Source organism: Asterias rubens, chromosome 3 (assembly GCF_902459465.1).
Source record: "Asterias rubens chromosome 3, eAstRub1.3, whole genome shotgun sequence".
In the NCBI taxonomy this organism is placed as follows: domain Eukaryota; kingdom Metazoa; phylum Echinodermata; class Asteroidea; order Forcipulatida; family Asteriidae; genus Asterias; species Asterias rubens.
Genome location: NC_047064.1, coordinates 4,768,365 through 4,790,660, shown reverse-complemented (window position 1 = coordinate 4,790,660; position 22,296 = coordinate 4,768,365). Strand labels below are relative to the sequence as shown.

Sequence of the window (22,296 nt, the reverse complement as noted above, 5' to 3'; positions counted from 1 at the left end):
AAAAAAATGCGTTCTTCATAGTTCATTATTTGCATTCGAGATGCTCTGTGGTGAAATCATAGGCCACTATTTTGAGGGGGGCATTTATTTCATAACAGTGTCCCCCACCCTTTCAAAAAGTGGTGTCATCCGTTGAATTGATTGGTGCCGAGGGTTTGGCTTTACACAGTACAACACTTGAGCTTCACTTCATCATTATTATAAAAGTGGTCAAAAACATGGGGGACATTTTTAAAAGTGTGCTAATGCTGGATAACTTCACCAACTGCTCTAGATGTAAAGTATTTTTGTAAAATAATATGAATCGATAGTGTACGACCAAAGATGAAGCTGTGACAAACTTGATTTGTTGGGACGGGCCTTTTACAGTAATTATTCACAGAGAAGAATGTTGTTTTATTTTATGTTTACACTCACACTCGCAAAAATTCTAGAACAGCTTCAGACGATAATTTCGCCTTACCTCAAATTAATTTGATTTGTGTAACACTATCTTTCCATCAGACGAGCCCTATCTATCACATTTTTATTCGAAAGAGTATACAGAATATCACATTTTGTTTGATTTTGTCGTAATGGAAGTCTCTGCTCTTTTCTATCAGTAATGCGAGAGAGAGAGAGACTCTGATCTGAGAAATTCGTCTAAGTAATAGCGCCCTCTTCTGACCCAACTGAACTTTTTTATTATTTTTATTAAAGGATTTGGGTACCTTTTCAAAATGTCCATACATGTACGTTAAACTTACAGGGTTAATTTTTTTGAAGATAATGATAGTGGAAAGCTTCCCTTCAAATATTACTTACTGATGTGCTGTAGTTTTTGAGAAATGAGTAAAACAATGTAATGTAATGTAAATGATTAAAACAATTTTCGTCTCATGAGACGAAAATTATTTTCATGACATTGTTTTACTCATTTCCCAAAAACCACAGCACCTCAGCACCTAATATTTTCAGCAGCTTTCTAATATAATTATCTTCAAACTGTGTAAGTTTAGTGTAAATCTGTGGGCATTGTGTTTTTTGTCCTAAAAAAGTTACATAGACCCTTTAAACGACAAAATTAATTAATGACACCTGTGTGGCATGCGGATTCTCAGTGCCCCCCCACCCCCGAGAACTGAGAACAACTCTCTTTTGCTAGCGTCATCTTTTAATTAAAAACAAAGAAGGAGAAACAACTGAAATCTCTACCGCCTATACTTTTGATATTAACAGGGTTAATTGAAAACTAGTAGAGATAAGAATGGACAAAATATTTGTCTTCCAAAATAACAACTTTAGTTAGGGTGTGCTCTAATCAATGTTAGACATGACTCGATAAAACAAAGTTTTAAAGGAACACGTTGCCTTGGATCGGTCGAGTTAGTCTTTGAAAAACGTTTGGAACCTTAACCATGGTCACACAAAGTTGTGTGCTTTCAGATGCTTGATTTCGATACCTCAGATTTAGAATCTGAGGTCTCGAAATCAATTCGTAAAAAATTACTTCTTTCTCGAAAATTATAATTATGTCACTTCATTACACTTTCAACTTCATTACACTATCAATAGAGCTGCTAAGCACAAACATTTGCTTAGCATGAAATTTCTTCCCGAGTTGATAAAAACAAGATTAACAACAAAATTTCCTCATGACTGTCAGAATAAGCAAACAACACCTGAATACCAGTAACAAGCAATATGCAACAAATGGAAATTTGGTTGATAATCCTGTTTCTATCAAGGAAGAGACTTCATGCTAAGCAAGCTTTTGTACTTAGCAGCTCTATGAAATTGGGCCCTGGTAACCTAGCTCTGTGCTCAGCTACTTTTTATAAATTGAGCCCAGGCCGTCAGGTACGGCTTTGGCTAGTTGAAGGCTAAACATCAACCCCACGATATTTCTTCATTCACACAATCGCTATAGCTGAGTAGTTTATGAGGACGAGGTTGACATGCCTCGGAAGCCACAGTGTTAGGTACCCAGGCTTATCGTACAATAGATACAGTGATTTACGAGTGCAGGATTGCTGGATGCCTATCTACTTCATGCATAACACACGTGTGATTGGATTGCCCTTGGTTTTGGGGGCTTGGCTTTTATTCACTGTACGTGGTTGGACCATTGGACATGCGTAAAAGATACGTGGCACACTAGGGGATCTCTTTCTGACCTTACTTTTTAGAATTCACCTCGACAACACTCGCCGATGGTACCTCTTCTTTCAAGCATGGACACGTTACGGCGAGAACCTGCTTGGAAAAGCTTGCTATTTGGACTGATCCTTTATGTGGTGAGTCTCCTTATCTACTTTGTACTCTGTGTAAACTAAAACTGCTATCGACAGTAAAATACAACTTTTGGGGTCTGCATTTATTTTTCTTCAAAAGTTTACGGACCTAGCTAGTCTGGCCCATCCGCCCTCCTATAAATGGCCGCCTTAATAAGTAACAAGATCTCTAGGTACCGGGCCAAACTCTGCCAGGGGGGTTTGGTCAGTATTTAAAAAAAAATTTACAAAATAATGTTGAACAGAGGGTTGAGAAAAATGCGGTACACACCACTTTCATTTTGTGTGTATATAGTTATGTATATTCTTAAATGACAGACAATATGTATGGCAATTCGCCAGTTTTCACTTATTTCACTAAAAGTTTATGGTAGGCCTATCGGATAACTTTCCGTATGGCGCCACCACTTTTTCACTCATTTTTACAAAAAGGGATATATCAATGAGGTAAATTAGATACTATATTATTTCATATCGAATGAAAAAGTGGTGGCGCCATGCGGAAACTTTTCCGGCCTATCTTGCAGATGAAATGAAAGGGAAAGTCGACTGAGAGTTGACATGGCATGGTTGGTCATGGTCATTGATTTGAACTATACAGTTAAGTGTACACATCCATGGACGGTTGAAATTGAAATTAAAACTAACAAAGGAAAGCAAGCTACAATTATTAACACCATGCATAGTTGATGTTGCCTCATGGTAAACACAAACTAAAGATGAACATTTTAATATGTAAAAACTGTCTGCACATCGTTTTGAGATTTTGGAATTGGATGTAGACCCTACTTCCTAACGACCTAAACTAAGTAAACTTCCCAAGTAAGACTGAGTCTTATTCTTAATAAGAGTTAAGATGCTATACTAAAAATATTTATTATTATTTTATAGTTAATTAGATGATTGTCTGTCAAATAAAATAGTTTTTGAGTTAGTAATGCTATTTAATTTAGGAAAAATTTCTGTATGGTGTCACCACTTTTTCATTCGATATGAAACAATAGGCCTATAGTATCTAATTTACCTCAATGAGATATCCCTTTTTGTAAAAATGAGTGAAAAAGTGGTTGCGCCATACGGAAAGTTATCCTTGATTTATTTAAAACAACCGTAAAAAGATGATTACTTACAAAATTTAACCAAAAGCTCCTTTAATTTTTTATTCAAACATTACTTTGTTTGTAAACTTGCCATGGTATACGTATGTATCAGAGTCTGCTGCATGCTTGTTATTCACTAACAGTAACAGTAACACTAGCACCCTGAGGTGACATTTATTCCTTGGATTAGTTGCGATGATCGTAACACTCGATCCTCCTGACGACGGTTGTCCACTGCCAGAGCACCTCCTGATGACGGTTGTCCACTGCCAGAGCATCAAATTTAAATACATTAAAAGTTCAGTACTAGTTTACTGGTCACTAATAACCCCAACAACAGAGCAAGTCTTGCATTCCATTGTTTTTCATACACAGACTATAATAAATATTGTGCAAGGCTTGTTAGAATTTCTTGAGCTTCTAGGACCAACTTGGTCCCAACAATTGAGTTTTATGTTTTGCACGATTTTGTTTCTTCAAATACTGCAGTTTATAACAGTTTTTAATGTAAAAAATAATGCTGTTAAAAAGTATTTTGGAGAAGTAAAATTTAGCCTTAAAATATACATGTATGAAAGTAGAATATATTTATCAAATCCAGCAAGATTACCCGAGAATAAGACTTGACCCTGTTTCATAGGTGACAGGTTAGCAAGGAAATGTTTGTTGTGCGCACACGCACGTGGTCTCCCTTTTGCTAAGCATTTTTTACTTACATTACACTACAATTTGGTGTTTGCCCTGTTATTTAAAGGCAGTGGACACTATTGGTAATTACTCAAGATAATTATTGGCATAAAACCTTGGTAACGAGTAATGGGGAGAGGTTGATAGTATTAGTATAAACATAGAGTAAGGAAAAACACTTTGAGAAATGGCTCCCTCTGAAGTGGAGTTTTTTCTTTCATTATTATCTCGCAACTTAGATGACCAACTAAGCTAAAATTTTCACAGGTTTGTTATTTATGCATATGATGAGATACACCAAGTGAGAAGACTGGTTTTTGACAATTACCAACAGTGTCCAGTGTCTTTAAGTGAAGAAGGACCACCCTAAGCGCAGAATTCCGCCCAAAGTTCAGTCTTGAAATTTGGTCTAGATCCCACGCCTACACATTGGTGCATACGTATTTGATGGGTTGATAGATTTAGTTGTTTACTCAACCTCTGATGATGATGAGATTTAGTTTCAAACATTGATTTATTTAAATTTTAACACTAGCTGTACTAGTTGGCAATTACTGAGCCAGAACCATGCCATATGGTTCCTAGTGTGTTTCATATTTTGAAGTGTTTGAATTAACCAACCAGCTGGCACACTTGTACACACTCTAGGATGTACATGTTGAGCGTACACACTATCAACATGTGGTGATAATGTGCAATGTGTAAGGATCAATCATTTTCCAAAGATCCATGCGTAATTTTGAATTTGTTTTTGTATCTGTTATGCTCTGAATCAGTGGTGAAAGTAGGATAGGGATTAACTGCGGCAGGTACCATGTTTACTCAACCTCGGGTGCTTCTTTTCATAAAAGCCTGTAAAAGTAAGCACACAATCTTGCTAAACATAGAAAAATGCTGCTTAGCAGAACTAGGTTTCCATTAGCCAACATTTCCTAAGGTTTAAGGCCTCCAGTGCCACACTCGTGCTGAGCAGCATTTTCTGCTTTTAAAACAGCTTTATAAATGCTTTGCCCAATTTCATTGAGCTGTTTTAGAATTGATTTTATGCGACTGACCAAGTTTCTATTTTAATACATGTAGCTCATGAAAAGGCATGCTAACCTTCCGCTGCTTGCTGTTGAAAATGTATGAAGTAACAAAACAAATCCATGGCAAACAAGCAAGCCTATTCTTTTTCTATTCAAGATGTTAATTTTTAGTGAACACTTTATTGGTGCAGTTAAAATGACAAAGCCCAATTGTTTCTTGCTGGATAGTGTTTGCTGACACGGCTTTGTTATCAATAATTTCTGAATGGGGCGTCTGGGGCACACAGACATTGTTTCTGAATTGATAAATCGTTAATGGCCATTTTTGTTTTATTTGGTAATTGATTTTTACCTCCCAACTGCAGCTCCATAGACCCTGTAATAAAAAATGCCTTTTGGCCATTGATATGCGCTGCTGTGCACAGTCTGTAGAATTGATTTGGTGTAATTAACTACACATGTAGGTGCCTGGTGGTTTTAAAGGAATTCTATTCAAGTAGCATCTTAACAAGACAGTTCATCCAATGCCACAATTTTTTAAGAGGGGCTCTCCCCAGAATTTTAAAACTTTCGGGAGTTTTGGACACACATTTTGCCTGGAACACGCTGAGTTGAAAAAAAGGTCCACACTGTTAAAATTTAAATAAGGTACTCAGGCTATTTTTTCTTGGCATTTATCATTGGTTGTAAAAGCTCTCCACTGTGAATTTTCACTTGAGAAAGTTTGAATGGTTTTACTCTAATTGGTGAATTTCATCAGAGGTTAAAAAATAAACACCCTCAAACCATAGGTTCTTCAATTTGTTTTGGCCTGTCAGTTCGGTCTGGCTGTATTGGCCCCCACTTTGCGCGAGCTTAGTGCATGGGAATTAGCGGTTAAATATGATGAGTTTAATTCACATGGAGAAAACCTCATAAAAAAATTACATGAGCTTGAGTCTCATACTGTAGTGTGCTCGACTGCCCAGCCACACCTGCAAACTGTAAACAATAAACCTTTTAAATCACTGGTAATTATCTTCAAAATATGACAATGTGCGTGTAAAAGATGTTTTACAGCAGAGCCATGAAATTGGTCATTAAAGTCAATTTGAGAATTTAATTAGGGATGAGTCACATTCGATGCCATTGCAAGGTTACTATATAAATCCGTTGTAAATTAATTTGACTTTAAATTGTTAATATTGCCAACTGTTTTTAGTGGTCTGTTGACTCTGTTCGTTGCAGTGAACGAATCCCCCTTGTATAGAATAGCAAAATGCAACAATAAATTTATTAGACTTCAGGCCTGTATGCTTCGTTTGTGGAGGGCAAGGGCACCAAGGCATTTTCTCCTTGATAAGCCCCTCCCCCCGCGAGGAAATTGTAAGACTTTGCTAACTCAAAGAATCATGATTTCTACTCCATTAGCATTCAGTGCATACAAAATATGTTTAGTCTAAAAACTGTCATATCCGAAATTGCTGGACATAAAACAAAATTATTGTTCCCTGCACTGGAATGATAATGCGTAAATATTTTCATTCCGAATGGTTGTGTGAAAGTTTTTCAAAAGTCAGAATTAGGTCAAAACAAAGGGGTCATCATGGTACAATTGCTTTTCAAACAATATCTTACAAATGTTCGGGTCTCCCCACTATCTTTTTTGTAAAACAAATGTTTTTGATATTTTGCCAAAGCAGGTTGGTCTTTGGAATGATTTCTATTTGGTTCTTATCTTGAACCAATGCAATCTGGTATTTCAAACAGTCAGTCACAAAAACGTTTGTGTTCTAGTTCTCACTGAGACTGTTTCTTTTCTTCGTATCTTATAGTTCGTCCTTGGACTTACGGATGCCAAGAAGGCCAAACTGCAGGACATCATGGCTGTTGAAGACATGAAGGAATTCAAGAAAATACTCCGCACACGCAATAATGTGCTAGTAATGTTTTCAAAAACAGGTGAGTAGTTAGTTCAAGATGGAATTGAATTGAGGCCATTTGCAGTTAACCAATGATATTGCTTAAGCTGGCTCCGGCTTAGACTGTGTCTCACACTGTGGCTTAGGCTTAGGCGTAGGCTCTGGATTAGGCTCCTCACACTCCAGGAATTTCCAAAAGTTGCCAGCAGACAATCTTTAGAGATTCAAATTTCTTAAACAATTTGTAACATTTTACACACAAAGTAAACTTTTCAGTATATACAAAATGTATGTACATGTATGTACGTGTTCAACCCCAAATTAATTAAAATTTCCTTAGTAAAGCCCGGTTCATACTTCATGCGAATGCGAATGTGAAGCGAATTTGATGTGAATTTGACGTCACAACCCTCCTTTCGCAGTGATATGCGCAAGTGAGTTGAGCAGAGTTGAACTGCTGCAAACTTTCGTTGCGAATTTGTGACGTCAACATTCGTATCGCATTCGCAGGAAGTATGAACCGGGCGTAAGACTCCCTTGTGGTGTATTACTTGAAATTTGTGGATGGTGCTTGAATTAGATGAAATATATATATTTTTTTTCTGATTGCAAAACAGCAGTGGCTTGTATTTTTAGTACATTTAAACATTAACTCCATTTTCATTAAGAGCTGCTTTTCAGCTGAAAATGTTGCTTAACAATTTTTGTGCTTAGTATGGCAGCATTATTTTGGGCTGGTAACCTTAGTCTGGTAAGCAAAATTGGTTTGTGCTTAAATACTTTTGTGCTGAAGCATGCAGCTCTATAAAACAGGGCCCTGGATTTAAACACTGTTTTTCTTGACCTTTGACACAGCCAATGATGCCAGCTCATGGATGAATGTGTATGGGGAAGTGGCGAGTGAAATGAAAGGCTTGGCAACGCTGCTCACAGTGGACTGCAGGTACAGATAAATCTAACCACTCTCATTTCATTGTGCAATTAATTTTTTATTAAGTTCACTGAAAATGAAAGTCAAAGACCAGAATCCATACTTTATGTATGTTGCCCAACTTATAATGAAATAACAAACATCTGAAAGTTTAAGCTCAATCAGCCATCGGAGTCGCTAGAAAATAGTGGACAAAATGGTATGTTTCCACAGTTTTCAACCATTATGTTTTGGACTCCTTAATTATGCAGAGTTTTCCATCATTACCATCTTTATACTATGCAAGTCATTTGCAAATCTGCGAATACTACGCCCCACACATACAGGTATTCATAAGCAATAAAAAGAATTATAATTGGTTCAACTGGTCTTACATGTATGTGACGGGTTGGCTGCATACTGTCAAGTTTTCATATTGCACATCAATATGGAAAATGAAATCGCCATACAACTCATTCTGACAACTTCCGTGGGAACAAAAATGCGATGCACTTGTGAGGTTACTGTTGTCAAGGGCAACAAATGGAGACTGCATGAGATAGAGCAAGATGCTTATCTTGATCACTTTAAGGTGGATGATGTTTCCACCCTCTTTGTCGTGTACCCTGGATGTAAATGTTAATGTTAATATCCGTTAAAACAAATTGGGGTCTGAATATTCAACCCTTTCATCCCCAGTTTGGTCTTTTTCATTTAAAGGAACGTTACAGAATTGGTAAGAAACAAAAATCGTGAAGATCACAGATTTAAATAAAACTTACACGGTCTAATGATGATGATAGTTGACAACATCCCCTGAAATATTTCTGTCTGAAATGTCATTTTTGATGAGAAATAAACAACTAACTTCGCGTTTGGAGTTTATCGCTCAGTGAGCGTTTTATTCATTTTTATTTTGGCATCGATGCAATACAAAATTTGAAATCGTTTTTTTTTTACGATTCTCTCGTGACCCAGATGGCCGATCGAGCTCAAACTACTACAGGTTTGTCAGTTTATGTATATGGTGGATTACATAAAGTGCTTACACTGCCAGCAACTGTTTTGTTAGCAAAAACCAATTCTGTAATTTTCCTTTAAAGGGGAAAACAATATTTAGTGTAAGAAATCTGGGGATTTGCAAACTGAAACTGTTCTTTTTGTTTGGTTTGAGATGTGTTCAGAACAAATTTAAAGATATTATCTTTGTGTTGTTTTTAAAAATGTGTTTTTGCCTTTTCATTTTGTACAGTGACGCTAAAAAGCTCTGCAAGAAGTTGAAAGTCTCTCCCAGCAACTTAGTTTTAAAACATTACCAGTGAGTTGATTTTAAAATACTTTTCTAAAAAAAAGCTACCTTTGGGTCCAATTTCATAACCATGCTTATGTCTTGTCTTAGGGCTTGCACTGTGCCCCGTAAAGCACACAATCATCTGTGGGACGTAAGCACAGAACCATGGTAAGCACAGAACCATGGTAAGCACAGAACCATGGTAAGCACAGAACCATGGTAAGCACAGAACAATGAAAATGGGGATAACTGATTACTTTTTTTAGAGGGAGACATTTTTAGTTATCAAATAATAAACCACAAGGAAAACTGACTGGGATTTAAAAAAACAAATAATTTGGGGTTGAACAAAGAACATTTTGACTAGAGTGGGATTTGAACCAAAAAACCCCTGGTTTGAATGCCGGTGCTCTACTAACTCAGCTATGTGAATAGATACATGTAGCTCAGTTGGTATAGTGCTTGGATGTTAATCCGGAGGTCAGGCCTGATATTTCACGGAGGCAACGAAGGCGACTGCCTCCGTGTCCCTTGGTCATTGCCTTGGTGCCCTTGAAATGCTCCAGTACAAATTTGCAATTTCATCATAGGGTGCCCTATACCAAGATAAAAATGCCTTGGTGCCCTTGCCCTTTCAAAAACGAACCATACAGCCCTGACCACTCTGGTCAACTTTTCTTTTGTTTGACCCAATTGAGGTTGACATTTTTATCAAGAAAAAAAAAATTACCTTCAATTCTGTTTTGTGTTTGAAAGAATGTAAACAAAAAAAGCAATGTGTAATGAAGAAAACCCCAATACAGTAATATCATTTCTTTGTTATTCTTTTTAAGTCACCCGCAGGCGGGAAACATCTTTTGACAAATCAATCTTCTCTTTTCCTTATGCAGGCATCACACCTCAGTGAAAATGGCTAACCGTTTGTTTGTTGTTTGTTTCCTTGAAGGGATGGTGAATTCAACAAAGATTACGACAGAAGGAAAAATAAAAAGGTACAACAAAAAGAAGAAAAAGAAAATTCTATCGTATGAAAATTCTGATACAGTTAGATTTAATGTGTCCATATGATAAAATTTTCACTAAAATAAATGGTGCATGAAGGGTTAACGTGGTTAAGGGAGAACACTTTGATCAATTTCCCTTGCATCTTCATCAAGTGGTTTTATGGCTTGCGATTACGCCTGTACTCCTGTCAAATCCCTCTTGCCCATGGATTAACCAATCTGATGCACTTTCTAAATTCCCTGCCGTATTCACGATTCATCACTCACTTGGGAATTTTCCTTCCATCCTTCACGTCTTAGACTTTCGTCTTCTTAAGTGCGGAGCTCGGTCCTGGTAAAAGATTTATAAAGTAATTATTAATCGAATCACAGAGATTGTATTTGTACTTTGGGGGCATTCTGAGTAACAAGAAACAGCCCCCTGTGATATTGATGATGTATATACATCCATAATTAAAAAAGATATGCCAAGGAAATATAAGGATGTCTCTTCAGTGAATTTCGTTTGCCCTCTTGACAATATACTTGAGTAAAAAAAAGAAAATAGAATTAGATGTTGCAAACAACTTGCCAACCAAAAGGGTCGACGGTATAAATGCAAAAAAATAATAAATTGCCTAACGTACCGACCCTAGCAGAGTCTTTCTCAAAGAAACAACACATAAAATGTGCACAGCCATGAATGCACATTTTGTGTGTGTCCATTTTATCCTTAAAAGTGTGATAACCACTGACGAAATTCAGTTTTTTGATGGACTTATTTTTTGATAGATCAAGTAGTTTATGATAGTGGGAGCATTACAGACAGTATCCGAATTTAATGGACACCACACAGTCCCAAAGCAGATTATAATGATTAATATACAACGGTACGAGGGCCCTTCACTCAGACTTGTTGCCACTTCCTCCCTGGTTCTGTGGAAAGTTCCCAGAAAATAATCCACTCTTTCCATCTTCTGATAAATTTGTAAAAATATTCCTGATTGTGGAAAGCTTTCCCACATTATGTTAAATATTTTAAATTATATCTCCCTAATTGCAAGATATTAATGTTATTAAATATTATTACATACATCATTTATGAGATTCTTCCCGTTTTAATCTGATTTTCAATTTGTTTTCCACTGAAAAGGCAGTAAAATTGTTCTTAAATATTGCCTGCAAATTCAACAAACGCCCATATTATTACATACTGTACATACATCATGTTTAATATTCTTCCCATTTTAATATTCTTCCCATTTTAATCCAAAAAGCAGTAAAATTGTTCTTAAAAATGGCCTGCAAGTTTTACAAATGCCTATTGCATAGGCATGTAGATCATTGGACTTTCTCTACTTTTTTCCCAAGTGCCAAATAATGCCCGATACATGTGTACATGTGTTGGTTTGGTGAGCAATGTATGAGGGTCGTTTTAGTAGAAGGATAATCTTGTCAGCTTTCACGCAGATAAGGTCCCGATGATTTATCATTACATCCCGGTACTCTGTAATTTGAAAGCGCTGACAAACTAACCTAGTATTGGGATCCGTTGAGGGATGTGGATTTGCATGCATGGGCTGATGGGGAGTCATTGGGAAATTAGATGTTTGTTGACTTTTTACCAAGTATGTAGCTCAGACGAGCCTTGCTCATGTGCAGGGCTCGGAAATACTGAGTGTAGAAAACTAAATCATATTGTTCTGAATCATCGATGCAATAATTAATGCAGCTGCATTTTGTTTTCCTCAAAAATTGGCCCAAGTTCTGAAGTAGTGTACCTGATCACGGTGTCAAAGTTGCCTATTACTCTTCTACATGTTAAGACTGATAGGTTCAGCATTTGTTAAACAGGAACTAGTGTTCTCGTGTGGCGTGGCCAAGCGGTCAAGCGGATCAAACTCAAGCGTTGGTCAGCAGACTAGAACCCAGTACACTTATCGTGAAGAGAAGAGGAGGGCAAATGTTGTGCCTGTTTTAAAGAAACATTGAAAAACCTCATGGGCCTCCAAACGTTCATGGTTGCAAGAAGAACTGTCTTATTGGGGGGGGGGGGGGGGGGGGGGGGGGGGTTAGAATTAATTGTGTGCAAATATGTTGCGGGGAAAAATTACCTGTAAATTTAGCAGGCTTGTTATGCCTGCTTCTCTGTATAACACATTGAGACACCAATTTCACCAAGATGATTGTGATTTTCAGAAAATAACGTGAACTAATTTTTTTTGTTTCTTTTTCTTTAGTCGCTGTCATATTTTCTCACCAACCCATCCGGTGAGGCACCGTGGGAAGAGGACGCCTCGTCATCCGATGTGAAACACATTATGTCTGGAAAGGTAAATTAATATTTTTTTTTTTACCACAGTTTTTTACGCTGGTGATAACATTTCAAGCACAACTTCAAACAAAAACACCTACGCACATGTAGAAGTTCACGTTGGTTCCAACATACAAATTTCAAGAATTATTATTTTTGTTGTATATATGAAGTTTAATAAAGGGGCTATGTCGTCATGATCGAAGGTGTGTGGCCCTACCTGAAATTAAAAACTCTTTGTCTTACGGGCTTGCTCTTCATTGAATTGATGTGGAGGGAGGGTGCGCTTGTGAGTTAAAGTTCATAATTCCAAGTACAGCCACAGACCTGCTTTGATCATGATGATACTGTGTGTGTAAAAACGTTGTAAAATTTAATACAAAAAAATGGTTAATGGCCTGACGTTTCGACCCTAGCAGAGTCTTTCTCGAATACTAAATGGCAACACAACAAACATGAACAGGTAACTAAGTGAAACATAAGCAGTGAAGTGGAAATACACGAATGGGGTTAGAAAGCATACAGAAAAAAGCAAGGGGGTAAACAATGATTATAGGGGGACAAAAGGGGGGGGGGGGGGGGTTGTAGGGAAGGGACTGGCTTGACCACAAGAAGATGGAAACACAAAGGACAATATCAAGGGTGGGGAGGTGGGGGAAAAAAAGTAATTAATTAGTGAATGAGGCTCAGGCTAAAAGGCTGTGGGGAAAAAGGAGACGGCAAAACAAAAGGTTTGTTAGTCGTTTCCTTCTTGGATGTTCAGACCATGGAAAATTAATAATCAGATTATTTGTTTGGACCCACCCACAATTTAAAAAAACCAACATCCCCAAACAGGAGCTGCTTTTTCAGAAAATGCCTCTGTATTATCTGTAAGACATTGTATTATCTAATTACAAATGTTGAAACAATTAATGTTACTTTGAAATTAAAGTTGACTTTGAAAACAAACAAAGAAACAACCAAACAAAAACAACAACAACAACAACAGTCTTTTAAAGCAGTGATTGTTATTCTGAAATGCGAGTAAGGTTTTAACATCTGTTATCTTCAATGCAAAGTTAATGGAGTATCTTGTAACCATTTGGCAGTCTGCAAATCCCATTAGTATTATACTTTTAAATGCGACAGAACATTATGTTAGGAACCCGAACACCCTCGGGCGTCTTGGGGGCTGCTGGCAGCTGCAAATCAGCCTCGGCATTCTGCGTAGTCCAATTACGGGTATTTTTGGAAAGATAAATTAATAGATATGCCTCAAGGTTTTCAATAAGCACATTCTCAAACTGATAAGTGAAATGTGAACAGTTTCATGGAATTAGGTTAAGTTTGATTTGAAGGGAAAACAACAACAAAAATGGTCTGTCAGTGAGTTCTGCCGATAAATCTAGATTGACTTCCCCAATTATTATCAGTAAGTCAATGGTTCTTGCTCATTCAAATCTGCTACTGCTCATATATGGAACAAACTTACAAAAATGTCAAACAGGCCGAAACATGACATTTAAAAAGTTAGGTCAAAGCATTTCTGTTCAATGTGGCACAACTGTTTCAGCCGTTGGTCTCGACCAATAGGAATGAAGAAACTGTCTTATAAGCACAGGTACAAGCTCGCGTATCACGCCCATGTTTCAACACTTTTTACTGGTCATAAACAAAGGTTTATACACATCCACGTGACGCACTCTCCACCAATACGAATAGCGAAACTGTCCGAAGTATTTATGAATAGTTACATGTACTTATAATGACAAAGACTTGTAATGCTGCTGGGTCTTTGTGTACATTTTGTAATAAATGAACTCCCAACATTCCCCCCCCCTTACACACATAAAATAATCAAGCCGATTAAAAAGTATATCTTTTAATGTACAGCTGTCAATTTCTACTTCCTTTTTCCACCCAATTTGAAAGACAATTTCAGACTACACGCAAAACACTTCCATTCGTTTTTTGTACTGGGGCTATTTTGTTAGTGGCTATTCGGGCGAAAGTAATATGTTGTCAAAGTCAGAAATTATGCTCGATTTAGCTTTCCAGCCCTGGCAGTAATCCTAATGCCATGAGACGGTACTGCAACGATAATTATTAAACGTGTGTTCAACACGCACACAATTTTGTCAAGCTGGAAAGCTGACCTAATTTTATAAACTGCTCAATTTGATTAAAAGAGGCTATTGTCCTGGGAGACAGCCGTAAAGGTGTGTATTAATTCCCATCAGGCGTCTAGTTTTCAATAAACACAACCATATTAAGTGATCCCGTTCTTAGTGAAATCCTGTAGTTTGGCCTCCGAGGATCATGTACCATTTTGAAGAAGTTGATTCGTTTTGAGAAAATTATATCAAGTTATAAACCGATAGTCAGTTTCCCTAGTGGTGTATTGATATTTTGAAATCAAAAGTCCACACCCCTTGTGCCTAAGGTGACCCCTCTCCTGTACATGTACATGTACATACATAGACCTTATCGCAAATACCAATGCGCAAGCGCAGACTGTTGAATGAGGTGCATTGTGGGATATATATGGATCAAATTTGGATACCAGCTAGACCACAATGCACCTAATTCCAAGCTTTACGCGCGCGCCCCGGTATTTGCGAAAAGGTATATGTACATGTACCTACCCAGGTTGGATCATAAACTTCAATGTGATTGTGATCCCTCAGAAGTGGTACCTTAGAACATGATTTATTTAACACATGTAACATGATTTGGCAAACAAGCCTTGTTGCGCATTTTATAAAAGTCGTACTCTTTTTTTAATTAGCATGTGTAATCTAAGAAAAGCTAGAGGACAGTATCACTTCGTAATCAAAACCTTTAGGACACTGCATGACAGACTCTTTGGAGCCTCATTATACTCAGTTTTCACATTGAACTCGGTTATTATCTCGTTGGATAAATAAGAAATAATAATAATTTATTGTTAATATAGCGTCTTACATAAAAACAGAATTTTACTTAATTATTATAAACATTAAGCTAAAAAAAGTAAGCAAAACACAGCAAAATTACATTTTAGTAGACATAGCCTTTCCGTACAGTTTAGAGACAGATTACTGGTAATAATCATAAAAAGAAAGTTTCAATCTGAAATCATCAATTATACACGTGAGTAAGTGGGTGTCATGGCTGAGTGGTTAAGAGCATCGAATTCAAGTTCTGTTGGTTAAGTCACCGGAGTGTGGGTTCGAATCGCGGTTGTTACACTTGTGTCCTTGAGCAAGATACTTTACTATAATTGCTTCTATTCACCCAGTGGTATAAATGGGTATCTGCGAGGGTAGAGGTTGATATTGTGTATGAAATAGCCTTTGGAGCGCTACGGTTGCACAGGTTGCATACTCCCCAGGGGGTTGAGAAAGATTAAAGGAATGTTATTGGCCCAATGACTAGGGCACTAATGTCAAGCGCATTGAGACGGTTATTGTGAACTGTGCTATATAAGAATTTGTTATCTATTGTTGTTATAAAGTTCTCACCAGTACCTATCCTCCAGGGAAGTATTGCTGAAAATTTGTTTTGGAAAACATTTCACTTGCTGATAATTCTTCTTTTCTCTCTCTTCCGGTTTACAGGATCTGGGAAAGCTGTTATCGAAGGAGAAGAAACCAATCCTGGTCATGTTTTATGCACCATGTAAGTCATCACCAATACGTAATTTGTATTTGGAGCTTTTTGATTTTTTTTTTTTTAAATGAGTTTTTAACTTGTTATTATCATCATGATTTTAATGAGTCAATGCGTTATAGGGTGGGTGAGGGAGGCTACATAATTACTTAACTATTCTCCTGAAGATGAGCAGAGTATACTTTTCAAAACGTCACAACCAAACCGGCTCTTCTCAGAGCCGTCAGTCACACAAAAGAGATTTACACATGGTTGTACCCGCAAATTCACTTTTTATTTATAGCTTCTTCCTATAATTACTTTTGTAATAAAAATGAAAATTTTTGTTAATTTTTACAAGCCTAAGGTGTTGGTTCCAGTTCAAAGATTATTTCAGAATTATCTTTTTATAAAACTTTTTTTTTTTTTTTCCACTTTGAAAAAAAAGAATTTTAAAGGAAAAAAACAAACAAAAAACATAAAGATGTCAGGAAGTTTTTAATCCAAGTTTGTTTTTCTCCTTTTCTATCCAGGGTGTGGCCATTGCAAAAAGATGAAGCCAGAATTTGCCGGTGCAGCAACAGAATTAAAAAAGTCAGCGGTAAGATCAAAGATAAACAATGCCGCTACAATTTAAAGCCATTATACACTTTCGGTACATAACAAAAAAAAAAAATCACAGATTTACAAATAACTTACAGTGTTTACAGAAAGTAATGGTGAAAGACTTCTCTGAAATATTATTCCACGAAATGCTTTACTTTTTGAGAAAACATTAAAACAATATCAATTCTCGATAGCTAGAATTACAAATTTATTTTGAATACATGTCATGACACAAGGAAACGTGCGGAAACAAGGGTGGGTTTTCCCGTTATTTTCTCCCGACTCCAAAGACCGATTGAGCCTAAATTTTCACAGGTTTGTTATTTTATATTGAAGTTGTGGTACACAAAGTGTGGGCCTTGGCCCATACTGTTTACCGAAAGTGTCCAATGGCTTTAAACAGTAAATATTAGCTTTAAAAATAAAGAGAGGAGATGACATAAAATCATTTTTAGCAATGATTGGAAGATTACTCCAGGCAATGTACCTCGTAAAGTTGGATCCTCACATCTGATTTATGTAGGTCAGTCCATCTCGTTGTAAATTCTTTGATATAGTGAAGTGTTCCCCACAAGGTCATCTTAAACCCTTCAACCTGAGGTCACCATCTGATATTTCAATTTTGCTTGGATGTTTCAAAAGTCGTGAAAAATGATTCCAGTGTTCCGGATGATCGTCCATTTGTTTTTAATTACTTCACTGACGCCATTGGCCCATGCCGTGAAGTCGCTGTCCTCGTTACGCAGGCTGGCTCCTGTCCACGGTCTAGTGACCAGACTCTGCAGTCATGAGAGCACAATTAACGTGGATTTAAAGATGATTGATGGGATGGAAGTGTATTTGAAACATTGAGGGCTCGAATGGATTCGTGTGAGTTGTGCACTGCAAGCACAATATAGAAGTAAAAGAATCGATTGCTGAATACGATGACCGCGTTGTTTGCCTTAAACCTTTGCAGCGATTAGCCTGTGATACCAGCCAACATGTCATTTCACTTGCCCACCAGATTTTCTCTGGTCATTATACATTTAAAACAAAATTATTGTGGAAATTCACCCCAATCAAAGCTGAAAGCCACTCAATGCATCTTGTTCTTACCTTGTAACATTATCATTTGTATGTTTTTGAAAAAGCATTTTTAATGAACAATCTATGTAGGCAGTGGTTTTACATGTTGCTTTTACATTATGCTGTTAACAGTATAAAACACTGTGAGAAACGGCTCCCTCTGAAGTAGCATAAATTTTGAGAAAGAGGTAATTTCTCACTAAAATAATAAAAGACTTCTAGCCAGAAGTCGTTTATTCCTATCTGAAAGCACACAAGTTCGTCCAACAAGGGTGTTTTTTCTCTCATCATTTTCTCGCAACCTCGATGACCAATTTAGCTAAATTTTCACAGGTTTGTTATTTTATGCTTATGTTAGGATACACCAAGTGAGAAGACTGGTCTTTGACAATACCAAATGTGTACCTTCCCTTTAAAAAGAAATGTTGTGTTTAGTACTTGACTGTCTGAGTAAAGGGTATAGTATTGGTGGTTAGATTGATGTACCCCACTTCCTTTGATGATTGCAAAAACCTCTAATGAGATTCTCATCGCTGGGCCAGTGAGCTTGGTAATCTAGCAATCCAAGACATCTGGGCCCATTTTCAGGGTGCTGTTATAAAAATGACCTTGAATGAAAATTGGTGATTACTTGGTAGGAAATGTTTTGCTTATAAATAATAATAATATGGACATCAACAAATTCAAGAACATATTCTTTGTCATGCTTTGGGCTTCAGCTTCGGTTTTTTTTCATTGGCTTTGGCTTACGATCCGGCTTACATTTGATTCTCCATTTATTTCTTTTTAATTGTTGTTTCCTCCCAGGTTTTAGCCGGTCTTGATGTCGATCTACCCACAAACTACGAAGTCCGAAATGCTTTCAATATCACTGGATTCCCAACAATTTTATATTTTGAGTAAGTAGGATCTACATTCAAAGTAACTAGCTCCATTATATCCTTGCAGTTAACGACCATAAAAACTAATGAGTCTTTTTTTAAATATGGCGGACACAATGCTACAACACTGTGTCATTCTGTGTCAAATCACCTAATGGGTTAAAACCTACCCTCTTTAAATTTGGTCAAATTTGGTTTATGGGGTAATCTTGGCTCAACAAGCTCAAATTTTAAAATTATTTTGAGCTCCATCTGATAAACGGTTTTCACGCTACACACGCTCTTTCTTATTGATTTCGGTCAAAATGCGCCTGACCTTCGACATTTAAATGACCATAAATCGGTAACCATTGGGTCAAATTAGTTGAAATTGATGTCTTTGGAAAGGAAACTGCATAAGCTTTCCAAATCTGCCATTACTTTTTTTTGTAGGAACATGTTAGATTGGATAACCTTATGGCCTGTACTTTGACCTTGAATTGGACCTTTTTGATTACAAGATCTTGTGATGAACTTTGGTGCAAATTTATATTATGTAAATAATTATTTTTTTTTCAACTTCGGAAGAACAGTATGTCTTTAGAAGATTGGTACTTTTGTGAACTTTATAGTCAGTGGTGTGCTTTAAAATTTACACTACATGTACGTACACCAAAAATTTGATAATTCCAACTCTGACAAAATTTGTCTCCAAACTTCTTATGCTTTTAAGATCAAGGGGTTCGAAATATTCATTGCTTGATTTTTTTATCTCGACAGGGAAGGGCAGAGGAAATACGACTTTGGAGGTGAGAGGGACAAGAACGGCATCGTTGAATGGATGAAGAAGTAAGAAACTTTTTAGTCTTATCTCAAGAGGTTACAATCATTACACTCTTACAATCTTGGTCCTTGGAAATTAAACGTGAATGTTTAACAAAATATTTTGATATCGCATGGAACTGTCTGCCTGTAAATTTCCTTATATGATGTGGCTCTGTGGTTATTGAAGTTATTCAATGCACAATATTAAACCCATCAATTGTGAGACTACTTTTTTGGGGAAATTGCTAAACAAGACGACAATCCAAGCAAATTGATAGAGTTGCTAGTGTTGAGTAATTGGGCTTTAAAGGGAAGGTACACGTTTGGTAGTTACTCAAAACAAATATTAACTTAAAAACTGACTTGGTAACGAGCATTGGAGAGCTGTTGATAGTATAAACCATTGTGGGAAACGGCTCCCTCTGAAGTAACGTAGTTTTTGAGAAAGAGGTAATTTCTCACTAAAATAATAAAAGACTTCTAGCTAGAAGTCTTTTATTCCTATCTGAAAGCACACAAATTCGTCCTACAAGGGTGTTTTTTCTTTCATCATTTTCTCAACTTCGATGACCGATTGAGCCCAAATTTTCATACAGGTTTGTTATTATTATGCTTATGATGGGCTACACCAAGTGAGAAGACTGGTCTTTGACAATTCCCAAAGTTGTACCTTCCCTTTAAAGTTTTTGTTCAGATTCACAAAGAGATATTTAAATATTGCTTTTACAAAAACAAGTGTTGTAGCTCGCTGCCAAAATATAGGATTGAAACTGCCTCAAGCTACCAGGCAATCATGGTGGTCTAGTCAGTAACACATCTGGGCCCAATTTCATGGCTCTGCTTACCGCTGAATTCTGCGCTTACCGATCACGATTCCCCGCTTACGTGCAAGCGCCGAATTTCTGCGCTAGCCTTGTAAGTGTAGAATACCTAGTAACGTGGAGTACGCGGGCGCAGACGCCAACATTTGCCACTAACCCGTGAAATAGTCTTGCCGTAAGCACAGAATTCCCTGCCTCCGGTAAGCAGAGCCATGAAATTGGGCCCAGCATCAAAATGTCATGGGTTTGAATTTCACCTTTTCATAGGACTCAAGAAAAGTATCGACTATACAGTGCTTTACACAAATTGGTGTAAGGGTCAAACTAAATAATATTCAATACTTTTTAGTTTGAACAAGATGGGTTATACAAGAAAAGAAAAAAAAAACATGTTGTCTGGAGAAAATAATGTTGTTATTATTTGTTCAGCCCTCAGCCACCCAAGGAGCCTGAGCAGGAGTCCCAGTGGAGTGATGAGGAATCGGAGGTTATTCATCTACTAGACGATAGCTTCGATAGCTACATCGAGAGCCATGAGTCTGTCCTGGTCATGTTCTATGCACCATGTAAGTAAAGATGATATAGCTTATTTAACAAAAACTTTTTTAATGAGGTATCTCCCAACTCACAAGGCTGGAATGGCACTTCAAGGTGAGGGCCACATTTAACTGATTTTTGCTGTCGACCCGGATTAACTGCCACCAGGGGCACGTTGCCACCTACTCCTTGGGCTGAAACAGGGTTACCCCCCTTCACAGTCCTTAGGGAAGTAGGCAAGGGTGTCGTCCACTAGGAGTCTGCTGTCGATTTCACAAAACTCTTCCTTACTTAAGACTAATCTTAGGACTTAGGACGAGTCCCAACCCTGCACTGTAGCATGCAGGCCCTAAGATTAATCCTAAGTTAAGACAAGTTACTCGTTCTAACTCGAGATAAGACGAGTCCTAACTCTTTGTGAAATCGACAGCTGGTTGGTAGAGAGGAATGCTCTACCTTCCAAACTTTTTTTTAAAGCAATTATGGTCAAGTGCCTTGCTAAAGGCTAAAGGGCAATAGTGTCATGGCCAGGATTCTAAACCCACACTCTGCTGCTGACCACACCAGAGCTTGGGTTTGGTGAACAGAACCACTCAGCCACGACACGGCACAAAATGATGTCGCAGGTTTCATGGAGGAACCCTAGAGCCATGACTGGATCTAACAAAGGGATAAGGGTTATCATATTGTTATCAGGATTATTGCCCAAATCAATTTCAATTCAATTCAAAATTTTTTTTTTTATTATATAAAAATACAACACCAAATAAAAAGTCACAGACTTATCACAGACTAGTGGCATTTGGTTAACAACAAAATGACATCAAAAACATTTGTGCAAGTATTTATGTTAAATCATGCGCTTTACATGGCGCCATAAGCGCAGAATGTTGAAAGTGGCACCATGATGAAGTCGATTTGGTTGTATTGATGATTAAGAATGGTCAGACAACATGAAATTACGGTATCACTAATTGTGCTTTGTTGTTTTGTTTGACGCTTTTCAGGGTGTGGTCACTGTAAGAAGATGAAGCCAGAGTACACAGTTGCTGCTCAAGAATTAAAAGATGAAGGGGTGAGTTGATCAACTTGTCATTGATGCAAAGTTGGAAGTATATCCCTCAGTAAGATTTCACACTCAATTTCAGCCCCATTTGTTTCAACGCCATAATTTTAGATTAATAGTTCATCAATGACCGTGTCTGACAAATATTTTTAAATTAATAGAAGGTTTTGATGGGAATCTAGAAAGGAAAGGCACGGTCTGATCAATTGGACAGCATTTTGGTTTCGGTGAAGCCTAGCTTTTATTGACAGTCAAGAAACAGTCAAGAGACTAAAGGGCAGATGAATAAAGGGAAATATGAACAGTGGGGACAAAAACTGGTCATAACTAAATTTGTGAATAAGTTATTTATTGACTCCAGACCAGCGTACGCCACATCGTCAATAAAAAGCTATGCTTCACCAAAACAAACAC

General features: G+C 37.3%; 1 protein-coding gene across 1 annotated transcript in view; it reads left to right on the top strand.

The window, feature by feature from the left end:
- The first annotated feature begins 2,124 nt into the window (after positions 1 to 2,124).
- Positions 2,125 to 22,296, top strand: part of LOC117288368 (protein disulfide-isomerase A5-like) — a 30,086-nt gene continuing 9,914 nt past the window's right edge. Inside the window, exons 1-12 of the mRNA XM_033769206.1 lie at positions 2,125 to 2,276; positions 6,903 to 7,029; positions 7,845 to 7,932; positions 9,152 to 9,217; positions 10,137 to 10,182; positions 12,414 to 12,506; positions 16,069 to 16,129; positions 16,633 to 16,700; positions 18,581 to 18,672; positions 19,414 to 19,482; positions 20,709 to 20,845; positions 21,824 to 21,891. Coding sequence (XP_033625097.1) covers positions 2,193 to 2,276; positions 6,903 to 7,029; positions 7,845 to 7,932; positions 9,152 to 9,217; positions 10,137 to 10,182; positions 12,414 to 12,506; positions 16,069 to 16,129; positions 16,633 to 16,700; positions 18,581 to 18,672; positions 19,414 to 19,482; positions 20,709 to 20,845; positions 21,824 to 21,891 — 999 coding nt within the window. The 5' untranslated portion in view covers positions 2,125 to 2,192. The remainder of the gene's footprint in view (positions 2,277 to 6,902; positions 7,030 to 7,844; positions 7,933 to 9,151; positions 9,218 to 10,136; positions 10,183 to 12,413; positions 12,507 to 16,068; positions 16,130 to 16,632; positions 16,701 to 18,580; positions 18,673 to 19,413; positions 19,483 to 20,708; positions 20,846 to 21,823; positions 21,892 to 22,296) is intronic.